At 47.7% G+C, this 17,251-nt stretch overlaps 1 protein-coding gene across 1 annotated transcript in view; it reads left to right on the top strand.

The window, feature by feature from the left end:
• The window catches only part of LOC111147583 (TRAF2 and NCK interacting kinase), a 381,965-nt gene that overhangs the window by 287,387 nt on the left and 77,327 nt on the right, over positions 1 to 17,251 (top strand). Inside the window, exons 11-12 of the mRNA XM_022503698.1 lie at positions 2,601 to 2,667; positions 6,376 to 6,580. Of these exons, the coding sequence (XP_022359406.1) occupies positions 2,601 to 2,667; positions 6,376 to 6,580 (272 nt within the window). The remainder of the gene's footprint in view (positions 1 to 2,600; positions 2,668 to 6,375; positions 6,581 to 17,251) is intronic.

Below are 17,251 nucleotides of genomic sequence, written 5' to 3' on the forward strand. Positions count from 1 at the left end.
TAAAGGCTGACTTCTCTATTCTCTAAAAGGGAAGTTTCTTTTTCCATGGGCCTTTTGCTTCCAGATTCAAATTCTGAGTTCACATTCTAGCTCTACCCCCAAATAGTTATGTGAACTTCATCCCAGTTTTCTCAACTTTAAAATAAGAGAGGGGATATGATAGTGATCAGTATCGCCTGGCAGTGTCATAGATGAAATGAGAGAAGGCATTAAAATATTTAATACAATGTCTGGCATATACACATACTCATTAATATTAGCTATTCTTATATAAACAGTTCTTTATTGACCTATAATTTTTCAGCACAATTCAGAGTACTTTCTGAGGACTCATGACCTCTTTCCCTTTGACCTGTGAGTAGTCTGGGTAAAGCTTGTGCCCTGGGTTGTTTTCACATTTGGTGGGCACAGATGCTAGAATGTGACTCAGAACTCCCCATTCTATGACAATAGACTATTTTTAATGTGTTCCTTCTCTGCAGAGTAGAAGAGTAAGATTCTTGGTAGGAGATGAACTCAGGAGTGCCCCGGTAATGTGAGGACCCAATTCTGTTTGGGTTTGGAGCCATCAGAAGCCTTCTTTTTTGTCTGCTCCCCAGAAAGAGTGTCAGTCAGTTGAGGTCTCATTCCATTTGCTCAGTTTTATCTAATGACTTAATTTATTTCCTCTAATACTTTCTCTCTCTCTTAGTAGCTCCAAGACCAGCTTTTGGTACAATCAAACAATTTTAATGAGAATTGATTTATGATTTTTTCTAACCTGATATTATTTTTTCCTTAAGATATGTGGACATATGCAAATGTATGCCAGTACTATAAAAACAAGACTGAATTCTAGTGAACTATTACAATTGAAGAGGTTGACAAATGAAGGTTTTACCCTGGAGAGTAGAAATATTTGGATTAATTGCATGCTTCTTTCCCTTGCTAGGATTTCCTTTGCTAGATAAAATTTCTGCCTTTTCCTTCAAATTCTCTATTGATTCAGGAAAGTTTGGAATAGTCAACTCTCCGTGTGGAATATCGAAACACTTTATGAAGGTCTTTTACATTTGGTGAAATAATACTCAAAAAATAAGAGGCCCGAAAGCTTCACGCATATTTAAGCACTTGAAGCTAACTTGTGATTTTGAAAAATATACTTGGAGTCAATGTGCTTTGGGCTCCTTTTCACTATCCCTTTCCTGGCTGCAGAGAAGGGAATTGTTCAGTTCTTATCATTGGTGCTGCCGCCTGGTGGTAACACAACCAAATTGCAGTTTTAGTTCCTTTTTAGGGCCGCACCAATGCCTTTAAAGCTGTAATTACTAAGCCACAACTATGAAAGGATCATAGGAATGTGATACCCTCCCTTGCTTAAAATTAAAAGCTCCTCCAAAATTCCCCAAGTCCTCAGCAAGGTATATATAAGGATCAGGAAGTCATATCAGACATGCTGGGCTTACTCATTCCATCAGCTTTTCTCACGGCCAGACATCTAGCCATTCACAACTCATTGTGAACATGTCATGGCCTGTACTATCGTCAGCCTACTCACGTGGTTATGTTGCTTACAATGCCCTTTCCCGCCACTTTCAGCTGCCATCTGCCTGGAACAGGGCCACCAACATTGCAAGTAAGGCCTAGTTCATTTCCTCCTCAAAAAACTTTGCTGGGCCCTTCCCCCACTATGACAAATGGAACTTGCTCTTTTCTCTGGTATCTTACTGCTCTTTTTATGAACTCCTATTTAGCATATAATATGTAGGAGAGAGCACTAGTTTTAAAGTTGAAAAGTTCTGGATGGAATTCTAAATCCAAATCCCAGATCGAGCAACCAGTTTTTACTAAGAAGTCATTGGTCCTATCACTTACCCTCTTGTAATAGTATCTTTGCTTGAAAAGTGGGTAGTGTGTTAAAGGATCGTGAAGCAAAATAAATGAGAGAACATAAGTCAGGTATCTAGTGGGTGACTAGCATGGGAGACACCCAAGAAAGAAAAACTTAATAATCATGGCAGATCTAATGACCTACTTGTCCATCTTGCCCATTAGATTCTGATCTCCTCCAAAGCAAAGATTTAATCTTATTCATTATTACGTGTTAACTTGCTTAACATATTACTGAATTAAATGAATGTCCCCAGTAGGTCATTTAACTCTATATTTCTAATAGCATGCACTGTCAAATTTCTTTCTGGTGAAATCTAAAGACAATTTGTGGGTCCATGTAAGTCATAATAAAACTCTTGCTTTAAAAATGATTAATACAGACAATAAGTTAATAGTGGGCCAACGAAGATTGGTTTAGGTAGTCCTCTAATGGGAATTAACACAAACTGAACAATTATTTTTCAGTTCCTTGTCGTATGAACAGCAGGCATTAGGGACAGATATCTAGAGTCAGCTGGAACAGTCTTTTATGTGAATTTCATGTACTTGAATCCCATTCACCTGGTGGAAACTGTTAGATCACAACTCAGGAGGCCCGGAGCCTGTCCCAGGTCAGCATTAATGACAACTCTTTGGACCTCAGATCACTTAACATAAAGCAAGGGAGGTAGGATTGACTGAGCTGTAGCATCTTCTTGTGCACTAACATTCTGTGAGTCTCTCTTTAGATGAGACCGAGTATGAGTACAGCGGAAGTGAGGAAGAAGAGGAGGAGAATGACTCAGGAGAGCCCAGGTAGGAGAGCAAAAACCAAGTCTTATTTTCACATTCTGAACTGTGCTTGTGTGGAACACACTTCCTTTTGATTTATTGGTTCATTTTTAAGAATCCAGCAAGGTGGTCTTATTTAATTTATTGCCCATGAACATACTCATTAATTTGGGAAAATGTCCCCAGGCAGACTCTTATAAAAATGTGGAAATCAGCGTATTCTTTATCTTGTCCCCTAAGATTTATGGTCTCTATCCGAAGACCTTGTTTCCTCACATACAGAACATGTGGAATGTGTAGGAGACAATTATCTGGATAATGCAAGACTCAAAGGTCCTAAAACTATGACATTCAGGAGACCTAAGTGGTATTTTTGGACTCGAATTATTCAGTTCATTACTTCATACCTTTGAGAAGCCCATGTAGGCAGCCACTGTCCTTGTTGCATGTCTTGGTATTTTCACCACAAGCTAATCTGAGAGGAAATGATTTCCAGGAATTCAAATCACACTCGAGAGGGGAACCCTAAATAGAAAATTTCTTGCTCATTCCAGTTGTCACATATTGGACTCCCAGGATCAATGTCGCTTTATCGTTATGATCCGTGCCTTTCGAATTTCACTTGACATTGATTCCGACTTCCTTCCAGTCTGTTTATGAATAAATAAGGTTAGTGTGCTCACATTGCCAGGATTTCTCTTCCATAAGAGAGGTCAGCTGGTGGCAGTTTGGTGAGTTGAGATGCACAGGCATATGCACCGTGGTCAGTGGCCTACACTTGGGAAGTGAGGTTTATTGGGGGAAATGCACAAGCAGGAGGCTCACTGGGGGAAATGGGTCCCCATCCGCTCGCCATCCAAGGAGGAGACTCTGGTGCTCCGGGAGGAGTCATTCCCGTACTACTGAGGCAAAGCTGCCTGCCCAGAAAAGGGGCCAGCTCAGTCCTTGCTGCTAGAAGAAGCTGGTGTGTTCTTTTTCTGAGTGAATTCAGATCTACGAAGCTGAATTATTGCTCAACTACTAGAAGGCGGAGGGACATACAGCGCCATCCAGTTTTTCTCTACACCTGCTTACGGGCATTTTCAAGGTCAAAGACTGAAGGAGTATTTTTCCCTCCATCCGATGCTTTACACATTGGCTGCCCCCAGTTTAACTCCATAAAGACGATGTTTGTCAAGTAGTGACATAGAAAAGGAACATTCTTATAAAGGCAGAGGACCAAATGCCCTGCTCTCAGAGAAGTTGCTTGCTACTCTTCTTTTTCCAGAGCCCATCCAGATGTCTTGTCAGTCCTACTGATCACCCTCTGCAGAACTGAGAAGCCCTGCTTTAACTAGTACTTGCCAAACGGCATGTTAGGAGTCACTTAGCGAGCGGGCCAAATCGTGACTTAACACTTCGATAATTGTAACGTGTCATTATATCACATTGAAGATTATGTTCCAAGTCCTGTCTTATGGACTCATGTAATTAATCTTCATGAAATCCTGGAAGTAGAAAGGGACAGTGGTTATCTCATTTTAGAAATGGGGTAAGAGCCCAAAGATGGCGCCCAAGCCACACACCAAGTTAGTGATTGAGCCACTACGACAGCTCCAATCGCCTGACATTGATTCAGCATTGGCTTATATTAATGGAGCCTCCTGGTGTACGTGGTTCCCCACGTGCCACCATCAGTCCACAGAGCTTGTGGCACAGGTACATGAGCACTGTCACTTGGGGTTTGTTTGAGTGTTCTACACAAAAGCTGGACATTTTAGAGGACATGTGCTCATGGAATCCAAGCACTCTCTGTAGGACCTCAAGAACGAAGCCTTTTTATGTCATCGTGGGCATAGACGGCAGTCACGCAGCACGGTGGTTACACTGTCCGACCCAGAATGATCCCCTTGTCAACTGCCACCAAACCTGCTCCCCCCGCCATTTGCCTCCCCAGTTGACGTCCCCACCACTGTCCAGGCACCAAGACAAAACCTGCAAGTCACCGCTCGCTCCACACACCGCACCCATGAATAGGCTTCATGAACTCCGCCACCTTTGCTTTTCTCTGCCTCCCTCCCCTTGCCCCGCCCCACCCCCCAGAGCCGCTGCAGGAACAGCCTAGCTGGTGGCCTTGTTTGACCTCTGCCCTCTGCAGACAGTTGTCCCTCGGCAGCCAAACACATCCCATCACGTCGGTCTCCTGACTATAACCTTTCTGTGCAGGGTTTCCATGCCACGTGCCTCCCCGGGGCTGCCCAGGGTCCCTGGCCTCCTACCGGGCCACCTCTATCCTTCACTCTGCTCTGGGAAGTCCTCAGAGAGGCCCCACCTGTTCCCACCACAAGCCTCTCTACGTTTGCTTTCCTCTCTGCCAGCAAGATTCCTCCCCTACCTCTTCGTGGGACCGGCTCTTCATCCTTTGAGTCTCAGCTCATCTGGTACCTTCTCAGGGAGGTCTCCCCCGATCACCCCATCTGAAGCACAACCCTTCATCCCCACCCCAGCCTCCTGCCACTGTCACTCTTAAACTATCACATCTTCTATAGAGCCTGTTCATGTATGAAATTGTGTTATTTGTAGTCATTTGTCTAATTATTTGTCTGTCTCTCTTTCCCACAAAAAGATAACAAGAGAGAGAGTTTGTTTAGCTCCTACTCTCGTCATGAGAGCCCATTACAGAGCCTGGGACCTAGAAGCGGCTCACTAGTTATTGAATAGATTCGTTTCAGATGCAAATTGCCAGAAAGGTTAGAAGGGCTAGGTTTTCGGGAACAAATAGGAGACTGCCCCACCTCCCTGTTAGGCTGCTGGGCACAACCAAAGACTAACTTTGAGTTGTCCACATGCAGTGAGATGTGAACAGGGCAGCCCTGGACCACTAGGAAGTAGGTGGAGTGTCTTTATGGTGTTTTCTGTCCTCCTTCTTTCTGTTTCTCTCTCTCTCTCACTCACACACACACACACACACATGCACGTGCACAAATGGGCATGATGCACAACTACCATTTTACAGATGAGAAAACCGAGACCCACGGTGCTTCACCGGAATCTAGGAGTCCGTGAGCTTGAGTTGAAGTCCTGGCTACACTGTCTATTCCAGAGCCAAACCGTGTCACATCTCTTTAACCGTGATGCCGTGAAACCGGCCCTGAATGCTCAGACTTTGGCAGGCGTAGGTTCACATTCTACTCCGCGGTCACCTTGACTCAGATGTGTTCCCTCCCTGGCTTATCATGTCTTCACAGGAGCAGCCTGCCCTTTGCCTCCCGGAGTCGGGTGCAAGGGGTCACGGACGTGGTGCGGGGACGGGGATGTCCTCTTAGTAGAACGCGTTCCCTTGCATTTGGTGGCTTTGTTCCTGCCCTTCTTAAACATGCAAATTCGGCTGATCCAGGCCCTAGGGCTCGCACACTCAGTAAAACCGGTAGAAGCAGATCTTTACATGTCCCAAGGGTGAGCGAGCTGTGTGGATGGTGCTGGAGAGAGGTGACATCTCTCTGGGGATGGGGACAGCATGTATCTGCCCACAGTCACACTGAAAAGAGGCGGCGCACTACTCTGTTGTTCCCTTGACTCGGTTTCTCTGGGGCTGAGTATTGTAACAGAGGGTCTGAGAGCTCTGGCGGGGTGTGTGGCTCCCGTTACCACCTCGAGGCGACCTGCTTGCCTGGCTGGTCTCCCCCAGCACCCGGGCACCAAGGGTCCTTGCCCCCTGCAGGACCCCCACCTTTCTCCCTCTCCCGCCTGCAGCTCCATCCTGAACCTGCCGGGGGAGTCCACGCTGCGGCGGGACTTCCTGAGGCTCCAGCTGGCCAACAAGGAGCGTTCAGAGGCCCTGCGGCGGCAGCAGCTGGAGCAGCAGCAGCGGGAGAACGAGGAGCACAAGCGGCAGCTGCTGGCCGAGCGCCAGAAGCGCATAGAGGAGCAGAAGGAGCAGCGCCGGCGGCTGGAGGAGGTGAGGGCCCCCCCACCCCGGGGCCACCGCAGGACCCCATGCTTCCCGGCTGTGTCACCTATAGGGCATCCTGGGAGGTGCTGGGGTCCCTGCCCTGTGTGGGGCCACAGCCCACGGGGAGCACACACCTTAACGTGCAAAGGGGGAGGAGGCCTGAGCGCTCTTACAAAGGAAGGGCGTCCCTTGCTTGGCACAGGGCGGCCATGGGACCTTGGTGGGACCTGACCTTGGTGTGGTCATCTCACGGGTAAAGGCCTCCACCCCTTCAGGTCTTACTCAGATATCACCTCCTACGGGCAGCCTCCTGGAGCACCTTGCTTAAAATTGCTCCCCTCCCTCCAGCACGTCCCGTTGCCCTTCCCTGCCTTATTATTCTTCTGTAGCTCTTACCACACTCCCTGTGCACCTTCCTGTGTCTTACACTGGGGTGTAAGTGCCTGAGGACAGAGGCTTTTGTCTCTCTTATCCTTGATGCGTCTCTGCATCATCAATCTCTAGTGCCTAGAACAGGGTCGCACACACAGCAGGTGCCTTGGGGACACTGGTGGACTGCACGGACTCATACAGGAATACATGAGTCCATGACTAAGGTCATGTGTCGTGTCAACCAGACCACAATGACTGGGCAGGCAAGTGAGGTGTCAAGTATGGAAAAACAGGGTCTGCCTTAGCTACTCCTCTGGACATTGGGGAAAGCATATCCCAAGGCCAGCCATGCACCCTTTGGTCCTCCAGATGGAGGGCCCCCCCTGGCCTTCACTGGTGGGCGTTCTGCCATCTGTGTGGACAAGCATAGCCCTGGCCACCCTTGTCCTGGCTGAGGCCCTCACCCCTATGGCCGTAGAGATGTTTGTTAAAGCCGCTTTCCTTTGTTGGATAAATGAAAGCCCCTACACAATTAGGCAGCTGAGAGCATTACTCTTGGGAAAGCGGGATACAGATGAGAGGTAAACCAACGGCCCAGGAACAGGGTAGCCATTTTACAGCGTGCCCAGACGCCATCTTGCTCCATGTTAACAGTCTAGGGCGATTCACTTGCTTTGTCAGGTGCCTCTGCCATTGGAGGCTGGTGGATTGCGGGCACCAGGGGCAGACTGCTTTTTAACTGGCCCATCCAGGTCCAGCGTCCCTGGTTGAAATCAGTGAGGGGCTCCGTTCCAGTTTGCAGTAAAATCTCATCAACCTCATATCTCCTCATAGGGAGACCAGCAACAATAAAGACCCAACAGTTGCAATTATTAGTGACTTCAGGGCGCCTGCTCCTGGGTAAGGTTCTTTGCTTATACCCAGGATCTCATCTACTATCACTCTCTCTTTGCATATAGCCATTGCCCCTCATGCAGAACCTATACAAACCCCACTAAACACAAAGGAAACCGGAGTTCAGGGAGGGGAAGTAATTAGCCCCATGTCCCGGGTTCACACACCCAGGTCTATCTGATCTCAATGTCCACACAAGCCCCAAGAAGGCAAGTATAGATAAGTAATCAAAGCCTTGAACTGCGGTCCTCAGAGTCGCACCTCGCAGGCTTCTGCATGCAGCAGTAGGCAAGCGAAACCATTTCCAGTTTAAGTTTTAAGTGTCGTATTGTCAGGGCGAAGAATGCTCAGTGCATGGGAAGTTTGAAGTTCACCATCTTCTATTGTGAGAATGACACTGTAGTCGGCACAGTCCCCGTAGTGCTGTGGGGCAGAGACCTTCAAAGGCCCAGGCAGAGGCAGCGTGAAGGGAGGGGTGGGTGCTAATTCAGCAGCACTCAGAAGTGGGGCTCAGAGGTCAGCGGTGCACCTGCCTGCCCACCTCTGGCTCGTCTCCTGGGCACAAATTGAAATTCTTCACGGCTGTGTCCTGGTGTCCTCTGCAGCCAGCCACGCCAGCTGGGGCTCCTGGAACGAGCCCTCGACCCAGAGCTGTGCCATATCCTCCAGTTCTCCTGAGAACCATATGCTTCCGCTGGTTGGACCCCCACGTTTATTCCTTTAGACTCTGGCCACACCTCTCTCCTCACCTAAGCAGTGTCCTATCAGGCTCTGCCCCATATCCTGCCTTTCCTGCTTCGTTCCTTGTGGTTTGTTCCATCCAAGAGTATTTCTGAAGGTCACCACCTGCCTGGAGCTTCACACCCTGAAAACCCTGACCATTTGCCTTGGTTAGTTCGCTCCTCACTTAGCGATGTGTTACCCTTACTTTCAAGTTAAAGGCACTTACCATGTAAATCCTAGAAAATGCCCACTGTCATCCCACAGAACATCTCAGATACTCAAGAATGTAAATGTGCCTGTGCGTGCACACACGCTTATGTGCATTCCCTTCTTTTTCTTTTTTCTTTTTTTCTTTTTTAATTTTAACATAAGAACTTTTGGCCCTTGAGCCTAGATCGTCAACTAATGCAAAGTCTTTTCAGGGGATGCCTTGCATTATTTGTTTTGTTTTGTTTTCATCTATATTTTCGTCCCTTCTTACCTGATATGATTTATTTGGGCTTTTTGTTTCTTCATCAAGTTGCTAAAATAACAATTTCTAACACTGTCCAAAGCATTTAACCTGTGACAGTTACTCTGTTCCACACTTTACCTGAATCATCTCATTTAATCCTCACAATAACCCATCATCTCAGAATAATGCAGCTGAGTCTCAGAGAGGTTATTGACTTGCTAGAGGTCACACAGCTTAGGGGAAAAACGGGTTTCAAGCCCAGGGGATCAGACTCCAGAGCCCGCTGTCACTGCCTCCAGCCTGCCTCTGATAAGCCAGTCATGTTTTCCCGTATTCTCTACCTGGCCTCTGCTTCTGCGGGTCTTTTCCTCTGAGAACTTGAGGATTTTTGTGCAAGAGCAAAGAAGCAGCCCCCAGCAGGTGCTCTTCTTTGAGATGGGTTCTGGCTCTCGTGACCCCCATCAGAACTGCGGCCAAGGCCTCCTCGTGTCTCTTCTGTGGCACTCTCTGGAGTTTCTATCTTGGAGGCGAGTCAGCGTTCAGACTGAGCCGGGCACGCACATTCACGGGGACATACCCGCTGAGTCCCCATTTGCACCGAAGGCAACAGCACGCCCAAGGACACTTTGCTTTAGGAACCAACATGCATGAGCCCCAGCTTCTCATCGGAAGCAGGGACCCTTGTGACCACCGGGCATGAAGACATTATACCGGCTTTATCTGTTGACCTTCATCTTGCTCCTATCACCCACTAGGACGAAGAAGAAACACTAAACGCTGCGATGGCTGTAAATTCTGAACCCATAAGTAATAACTGTCCCCGCCACCAGGGACTCCCCTCCAGCATCCTGCCACTGCTGGGTCCCCATCCGTGTGTGCTGCCCCTGGCCCACGGGGATGACTTGTGTTTATGGTCTCCAGAGGAGGAACTTGACCTACCCCGCTCGTGGCAGTGGTTAAAGTCCCCAGTCAGACTTGCACATTTAGCTTCCCTGTGGGTACCTAGCAGGTAGGCATCCTGCGAAAACCATTTCCATTCTCCAGTAAAGGCCCATGAAACACCCCTTTGGTGATGCAGGGCTGTGTAGGTTGTAGCCTTTGTCTTCCCCAGCGATCTCAGATGTCCCCTCCTACCGGAGGTCAGTTTCTAAGGAAGCCCTGCATGGCCTTTGCTATTTATGAATAACCATGTGGATTTGGGTAGGTTCTGAATCAGTGTCTATATATTCTTAGGAGGACTTTGTATACCAGATATAGCCATTTATCAGCTACATGAAAAGGACGTGGCTTCAGACCAATGAAATGTTGGGTACGAGACGTTCAGCTTTTGACCTCTGATAAAGTACAATTTATAACCAAGGTCCAGGGAATTGATTAAACCTAGCTAAGGTGAATGAGTCCATCCATAGTGAGAAGAGTACAAAGAAGGCCTCTTTTATTTTGATTTAGTTCAATAAAAACTTCGATCACTTGGCCTACACAAAGTTCCTCTTGTTTTAGTCTCCCTCACAGAGTTAGGGTCCAAGAATCAGGGGCAGGGTGCAGGAGAGGAGGCCAAGAATCAGTAAAGCATTTACCCTGGTCATCATTTCAGACAAACTTTGGCCAGAAGATTTGTGGTGATGCTTAACTGTGCTCAAGAGTTTGGAAATGATTTTAGTGATTTATACATTTTTTTTTTTCAACCCTCTGAGAACATTCTATGCCTTCATTTGGAGGAGAATATCTTTAAGTCACAGGAATAATCAAATTGACCGCACGGGCACCAAGGTGCTCAATGGTGGTAACTTTTATTCTTCAGAGAATTGTGCTAAGTTTTTCAAGCTGCCTGCGTCTCCTTTGGTGCCTTTCAAGACCGTCTTAACATCGGCCAGTTATAGAAACAGCCAGTCCTAGCTCAAAGACACTATACTGCTTTGGTTCTATTACCTGAAAAAATTTTTAAAGAAATACAACAGTATCTTATTAGCCAGTCAGAGCGGAGCACTAATATAAAAAATGAGAGCCTAGCAGTCTCAATGTAGGTGAATTCCCTATAAGCCTCTAACTTTTTATCATGAGTGGCTGGGCTTTCAAGGACACTGGGTTCAACTGCCTTTTAAAAAGGGCACAGTAAAGGGGTGCCTGGGTGGCTCAGCCTTTAAGAATCTGCCTTCAGCTCTGGTCATGATCCAAGCGGGGGATGGAACCCCACTCAGCAGGAAGTCTGCTTCTCCCTTTCCCACTCCTCCTGCTTGTGTTCACACTCTCCCTGTCTCTCTCTATCTCTGTCAAATAAATACATAAAATCTTTTTTAAAAAGATTTATTAAAAAAATTAAAAGGGCACAGTAAAATTAAAACATTTTTCCTCTTCCTAAAGGCAGTCATTCAACAAATGTCATGAATTCATACCTCCGCTGTGCTGGGTACTAGGAATCCAGTCTGTCCTGGTGCTCACCAGATCTGTGCGAGAAACAGGCACTGAACCAGTAGTTGACCCAAATAGCCATTCATTATCATTGCCAGGTTGCTGTTGTAGAGAGGAACGGCGGGCTAAGGAACGAGTTTGGGGAGGGTGCGGGGCAGAGAAAGCAGCCCGGCCCAGCTGGGAGGTCTGCCGGGAGTTCGAGCTGAAGGACTGGGAGGGTGGCACACAGAGATGCCAGGCAGGGAGGCCAAGGCACAGTCCTGTAGGGCTTCACAGGCCAAGGTAAGGGTTCTTAAATTTTTTCCTGGGACTAACGGGAAACCGCTGATACACATTAACCAAGGGAATGCAATCGTGCGTTATTTAAAGGGACTCTGGCTGCTGCGAGCTTGAGTGACTGGAAGAAGCAAGGGTGGGTGAGAGAGCCCAATTGGTGCAGACCAGAGAAGGTGGTGTTCTCATGGATGGCGGTGGAAGGAGGAATTAAGAGAAGTGGGCACATTTGGAAGGCATGCAGCCTGTAGAAGGTGCAGAATGTGCCTGTGATAGCTGATTGGATGTTGGAGACAGAAGAGAATGAGCAGTCACAGAAAGTCCCCGATGTGGACTGCGGCATCTGGGAGGGGGACCAGGTTTGGGAGCAGGAGGATAAGATCAGTTCGGAAGGCAGTGAAGTTAAGATGCCCACGAGGTGGCCACTGTTGATGCCGAAGATGCAATTGGATTATGTGGAGAGAGCCAGGGAAGGGAGAGCAAGGATGGGATCAAAGGGAAATAACTGGCTTCTGGTACTGGAAATATACACTGAGAAGAGAGGAGTGCGTGGGCCCGAACCCCGAGAACATAGAACAGGAGAGTCGAAGCCAGGAAAGAAGACTGATACACACTAGGAGAATTCGGTATTTGTATGAAGAAAATCAAATATTCCAGCATAAGGAACAATTTAAAGGGGCCGGCTCTGCAGCATGCTGCCCAAAGGTCGAGTGAGATGACATCACCCATTAGCTTCAATGGCAAAGACCTTATGTAAAAAGTTTTGGTGCTGTATTCTCTAAAAGTGCACCCATTTCCTGTTGGGGAGAAAGAGAAGCAATCTGCTGAGCAAGTAAGATTGAATTTGGGCTGCGAAGACATCGCTTTGGACCCGAGGGCTGCCGTGCACCTCTGTACACCATGGCCACTCTCTCAGTCTCCCCAGCCCCGCCCCCGGGGCTCTGTGGAGAGGCCCCCCAACAAAGCCTGTTCCCACCACTGAAGTCGAACTGGGCATTAACCAGCAGCATTTCCCTTCCAATACCGTCATGAGGATTAAATGAGTTGGTTCGCGGAAAACCCTAGAATGGGACTAACACGTAGAACACATTCAATAAGTATTAGTATTATTATTATTGGAGTGTGTGCCTTTGGCTGAAGGCAGAGGTATAATTTCCAAAAGTTTAAACTCTTTTACATGCAGTAGTAAAACCCTCTTGAATTTATTAAAATAAATGTACCAACAGGTAAGCTCATGTCTTGGGAAGAATATTTTTACACTAGTAGAAATTCATTTACATCATTAGGAAGGAAAAAAAATGTCAGTGGTTTTAAACGACTGGATGACACATGGATGCAGAGGCAAAGTATGCCAGCTTTGAAGCTGCAGAAACCAAGGTGTAGTTCAAGCTGTGTGGCCTTGAGCAGATTACTTACCCTCTCTGAACCTCAGCTTCTTTATATACACAATCAACAGACCATTTACTTTGCAGGATTGTTGTAAGAAGTAAAGGAAATCATGAATATGGAAGGCTTGACACAATCCTGACACAAGAATGATTGATATTGTTAGATGAGTGTGTTTTTGTTATTTTGGAACGGGGATGATTTCAAAGTGGTTGTTAGGGCTTTCTATAGAAATAGTGTTTCTCGTGGTCTGCCTTCCTTAATTCTCTAATGCACCTTCTCCGTTTACGTGGATGGACTTTTCCATCCCTTTTTGAGGTCTCTTTTCTGAGTGGACCCCTCTCATGGTGTTCTGCTGGGTGTCGGTCTGCTGGTGACTTATCAGCAGTCCTGGCCTCGCAGGCCCAGGGAGGCAGCCCATTCTCCATTCTTCTGGATGTACCTTCTGTAGTGGGATCGACAGCAGCCGCCTGGGGAAGTCTCTTACAAGCCAAGCCTCACAGTGCCTTCTGCTGGAGACACTCTGCTCTGGGATGTATTCTCTTACCAGTAGTTCTTGCTGTCATTTTCCACACTGTATAACTGAGATCCCGCCCTGGCCACCAAGGAGCTGCATCAAATCTTATGTCCTCCCAGCACCTAGCCAAACTCATTAGAAGACAGAGATCTTGTCCTGTCTCAGTAGTAAGCTTCAGGGCCTCCGGGACGCTGTGCCTTGGGATGAACCCTTTCACTGAGAAGGTAGTGGCAAGGGAGTCAGAGCTACGGTAATAAACTGCCTGGGCTTGAGTCCGGCTCTGCCACTTGCCGCCTTGGTGATCCTGGGTGAGACATGGCTTCTTTCCGCCTCAGGTGGCCTGTTTCCAAGAGGGGATAGTGACCGTTTCAAGGATTAAATGAGTTAATACCCAGAAAATACTTGGAACATTCCCTGGCACTGAGTAGGTACCTAAATCAGTTCAAGAAGAGAGTTGCACAGGAGGGGAAGAATCTTTGTACCCCACGATCTGCGTTGTGGTTGCTCCCCTGAGTCATCCTTTCGGGGTGCTCGCAGTTGAAGGGAGCGTGAGCAAGCTCAGTGCACAGAAGCCGGAGACAGGGAAGTCAGGGTGACTTTTCACCTGGGCTACGTTCCCACCCACTAGACCGTACTCCCCGGCTGGAAGAAAGCACCATGAGCAAGAATAACTCCCCCATTCAGGGCCTGGGGAGTTAATTCATTGGTGCTGCTGAGAAATGGCCTGTAATTCACTTAGTCATTAGCTGTAGGCATCCTAATGTGTCTTGTGAGCGGCTGCTGGCCGCCAGGAAGCAGAGCAGCCCTTTATCTCTGGATGTCGTTTAGCATCAGCGTGAAGACTGAATGCTGGCTAGCTGCGCTTTTGTTCTTTTATTTCGATAACTGAGCGGAAATTACGAAACAGCTGGGAGCCAGGCCGGCAAACGGATGCCTGTGGTCCCAGGCTGGGCCTGCCCACGGGCTTCTGACCATGGTCTGCGGCCTGCACGCGTGTGAGGCCCGCTGGTGCTTCAGGAGGCCATGTGCTCTGCACAGCTGTGTGTGACACCGGTCCTCAGTGTGTCCCAGAAGGGCTCTTTGTTTTCACAGACCCGCCATGCTGCTCGGTCACCCAGACCTATGATGGGAGGGGTGTTCTGGGAGGGGGAAGAAGGGGGCCTGAAATTCCTGTGTGGCAGCTTCAAATATTACTACTTTTCTTTTTTTCTTTTTTTTTTTTAAGATTTTATTTATTTATTTATTTGACAGAGAGAGAGAGATCAGAAGTAGGCAGAGAGGCAGACAGAGAGAGAGAGAGGAAGAAGCAGGCTCCCCGCGGAGCAGAGATCCCAATATGGGGCTCGATCCCAGGACCCAGGGATCATGACCCGAGCCGAAGGCAGAGGCTTTATCCCACTGAGCCACCCAGGTGCCCCAAATGTTACTACTTTTTAAAGTCCTTTTTCCCAGACCCCTTCTTACATTTCTGAGGAATGGGGAAGATATGCTAGTATTTCATATTAGAGCGTGTCATACTGGAAAAAAGCCGGCGTCGGGCAGTTCCTGCCCCTCAGTGGCTCTACAGCACCTTGGAAGGAGGGTGGGGTTTGGCTTTTCAGTGACAGCATGGAATGGGCATTACAGGCCTGCTTTCCAGTGTCTAGTCTGCGTGGAACCTCTTTTACTACATCTGGCCTGCATCTCTGTGTTTTACCATCTATATTCTTGGTTGCCCCTAACCACAGAACCTTGACAATAGTTCCACACAGAAAGGATTATTTTATATGACTTTTGCATTGAATTGTTTTCATTTCCGGTCTTGTTTTCTTCGGTGAGCAGTTTTTGTAGAATCATAGAGGGTGGGAAACATGGGGGACCTCAAAAGTGATCTAAGCCAATTCTTCTCTCGAAGCAGGAATCCCTTTGACAATAGTCCACAGATAGTCATTTAACTGGTTTCGCATATAATCTCTGCTTATATGCTTAGAGCCTTGAGGAAGCATATTCTGTACTTGAGCAGCTCCTAATGTTAGAAAATTTATTATATTATCGATTCTCGCCCTTGTGATATTCCTGCATTAACACAAGCCATGCCAAAGGAAACCTGAATCACCTTCCACATCAGTTCCAGAAATGTCTGTGGCAATGAGAATGTTCTTCCCAGCTGTCACCAGTCCCGTCAACCTTTCCATGTATGATACAATTTAGTATCTTTGGTACTATCTCACACATTGTGTTCATAAACTGGTCCACAAGGGGCTTGTTTTCATAGGACCCCATCTGAGAGTCTCCTGTAAAGGTTTCCAAATGATGGCAGAAGGAATCTGGAGTTACAACTGCCTTGACTTTTGCAATAACCTACGAAGTCATAGGTGCTTGGGATGTCATTCTGGCTTCCCCATATGATATCCAGAAAAACCCCAGCAACCTCTCCCCGGGGGTAAAACTGCAGCCCAGACATAATCAGGAGCTTGATCACACCTGCAGAAGAGGCAGGACCAGAAGCCTTCATTAAGCCTTCTCTTGGCTCAGTCTGGTTAGAACTTCCTTTCCTTGTGCTACTTGCATGAAAAGCACCTTCGCACACAGGTACTCAGACAATGCTTAGCCATAGGGCTGCCTACTGATCAGAAGCTGGCCTGGGAGCCCAAAGGAAGAGCCTCACTTAAGTAGTTAACTTTCCAGGAAATCTTTGAGTGGGTAGGTTGGACGGTTTGACTTCAGTAGAATAAAGTAAGTGTAAAGAATGGGGCTCTCTGGTGTGTTGTGCTTTCTCACTAGCTCTCTGAAAATTGAGATGAAAAGAGGGGGAAAGATGAGAAGTAGGGAAAATGGCCACTTGAAAAAGCACAAGACAACATCTTTCACTTCGTGTATGTAGATGTTCCGGCCAGCTTCTTTCGAATCCTAGAGGCAGCATTCAAGAGCCAGATACAGAGTATTGTCCTGGCTTTGCACTTAGCGAGTGAACTTGAGCAAAATAGTGAGGCATGTGTGTGTGCCGCGGTTTCCTCACCTGTCAGAGGGGGATGGAGACAGCGTGCCTGCCCACGGGGTTGTGGTGAGAATTCGTGAGTTAATATGTGTAGAGGGTTCGGGGCGAGGCCTGGCATCATGGGGGTCACCACGTAGGTTTTGGTCAGAATCCTAGTGTGAGTTGCAAGGAGCCGTGCCCTTGCCCTGAAAGGGTTTGGTTTGCCATGGTCTTTCCAAAGCTGAAACATGAGCAGACGTTAAAATGGGTGAACGGAAGGCCCAAGGGCTTGCATACCTCTCCTTACAGCTGCTGTAAAGCTTGTACGGAACAATCCTATTTAAGTGAGAGGCATGTGTGCTGTGCTATAGATTCAAAAGACCACAGTGGGTCCTTTCATTCCGGGTGTCTTTGAACAGAGAGCATCTTTGGGGAGGGGATGGTTGGAGGGACTTGCCAAAGAGCCCAACTGGATCCCGTGCCAGCTGCTGGCCTGTTCTCTGGAGGCCAACTCAGGTCTTCCGCAGTCACTGGGGTCCACCACTTCCAGGTGGAATCACCCGGATTGAAAAAGCAAGTGGAGCTGTCCAAAAGCAAGCCAGATTTCTGCTAAGTTTCACTTCCTGTTCTGAATTGTTAGTTAGATTTTTGCCAGCACACCCTTGCTTAGACTCAGATGAATAGACTTGTGTG

This window comes from Enhydra lutris, unplaced genomic scaffold, assembly GCF_002288905.1.
Source record: "Enhydra lutris kenyoni isolate GAN:26980312 unplaced genomic scaffold, ASM228890v2 scaffoldscaffold2, whole genome shotgun sequence".
Classification (NCBI taxonomy): Eukaryota; Metazoa; Chordata; class Mammalia; order Carnivora; family Mustelidae; genus Enhydra; species Enhydra lutris.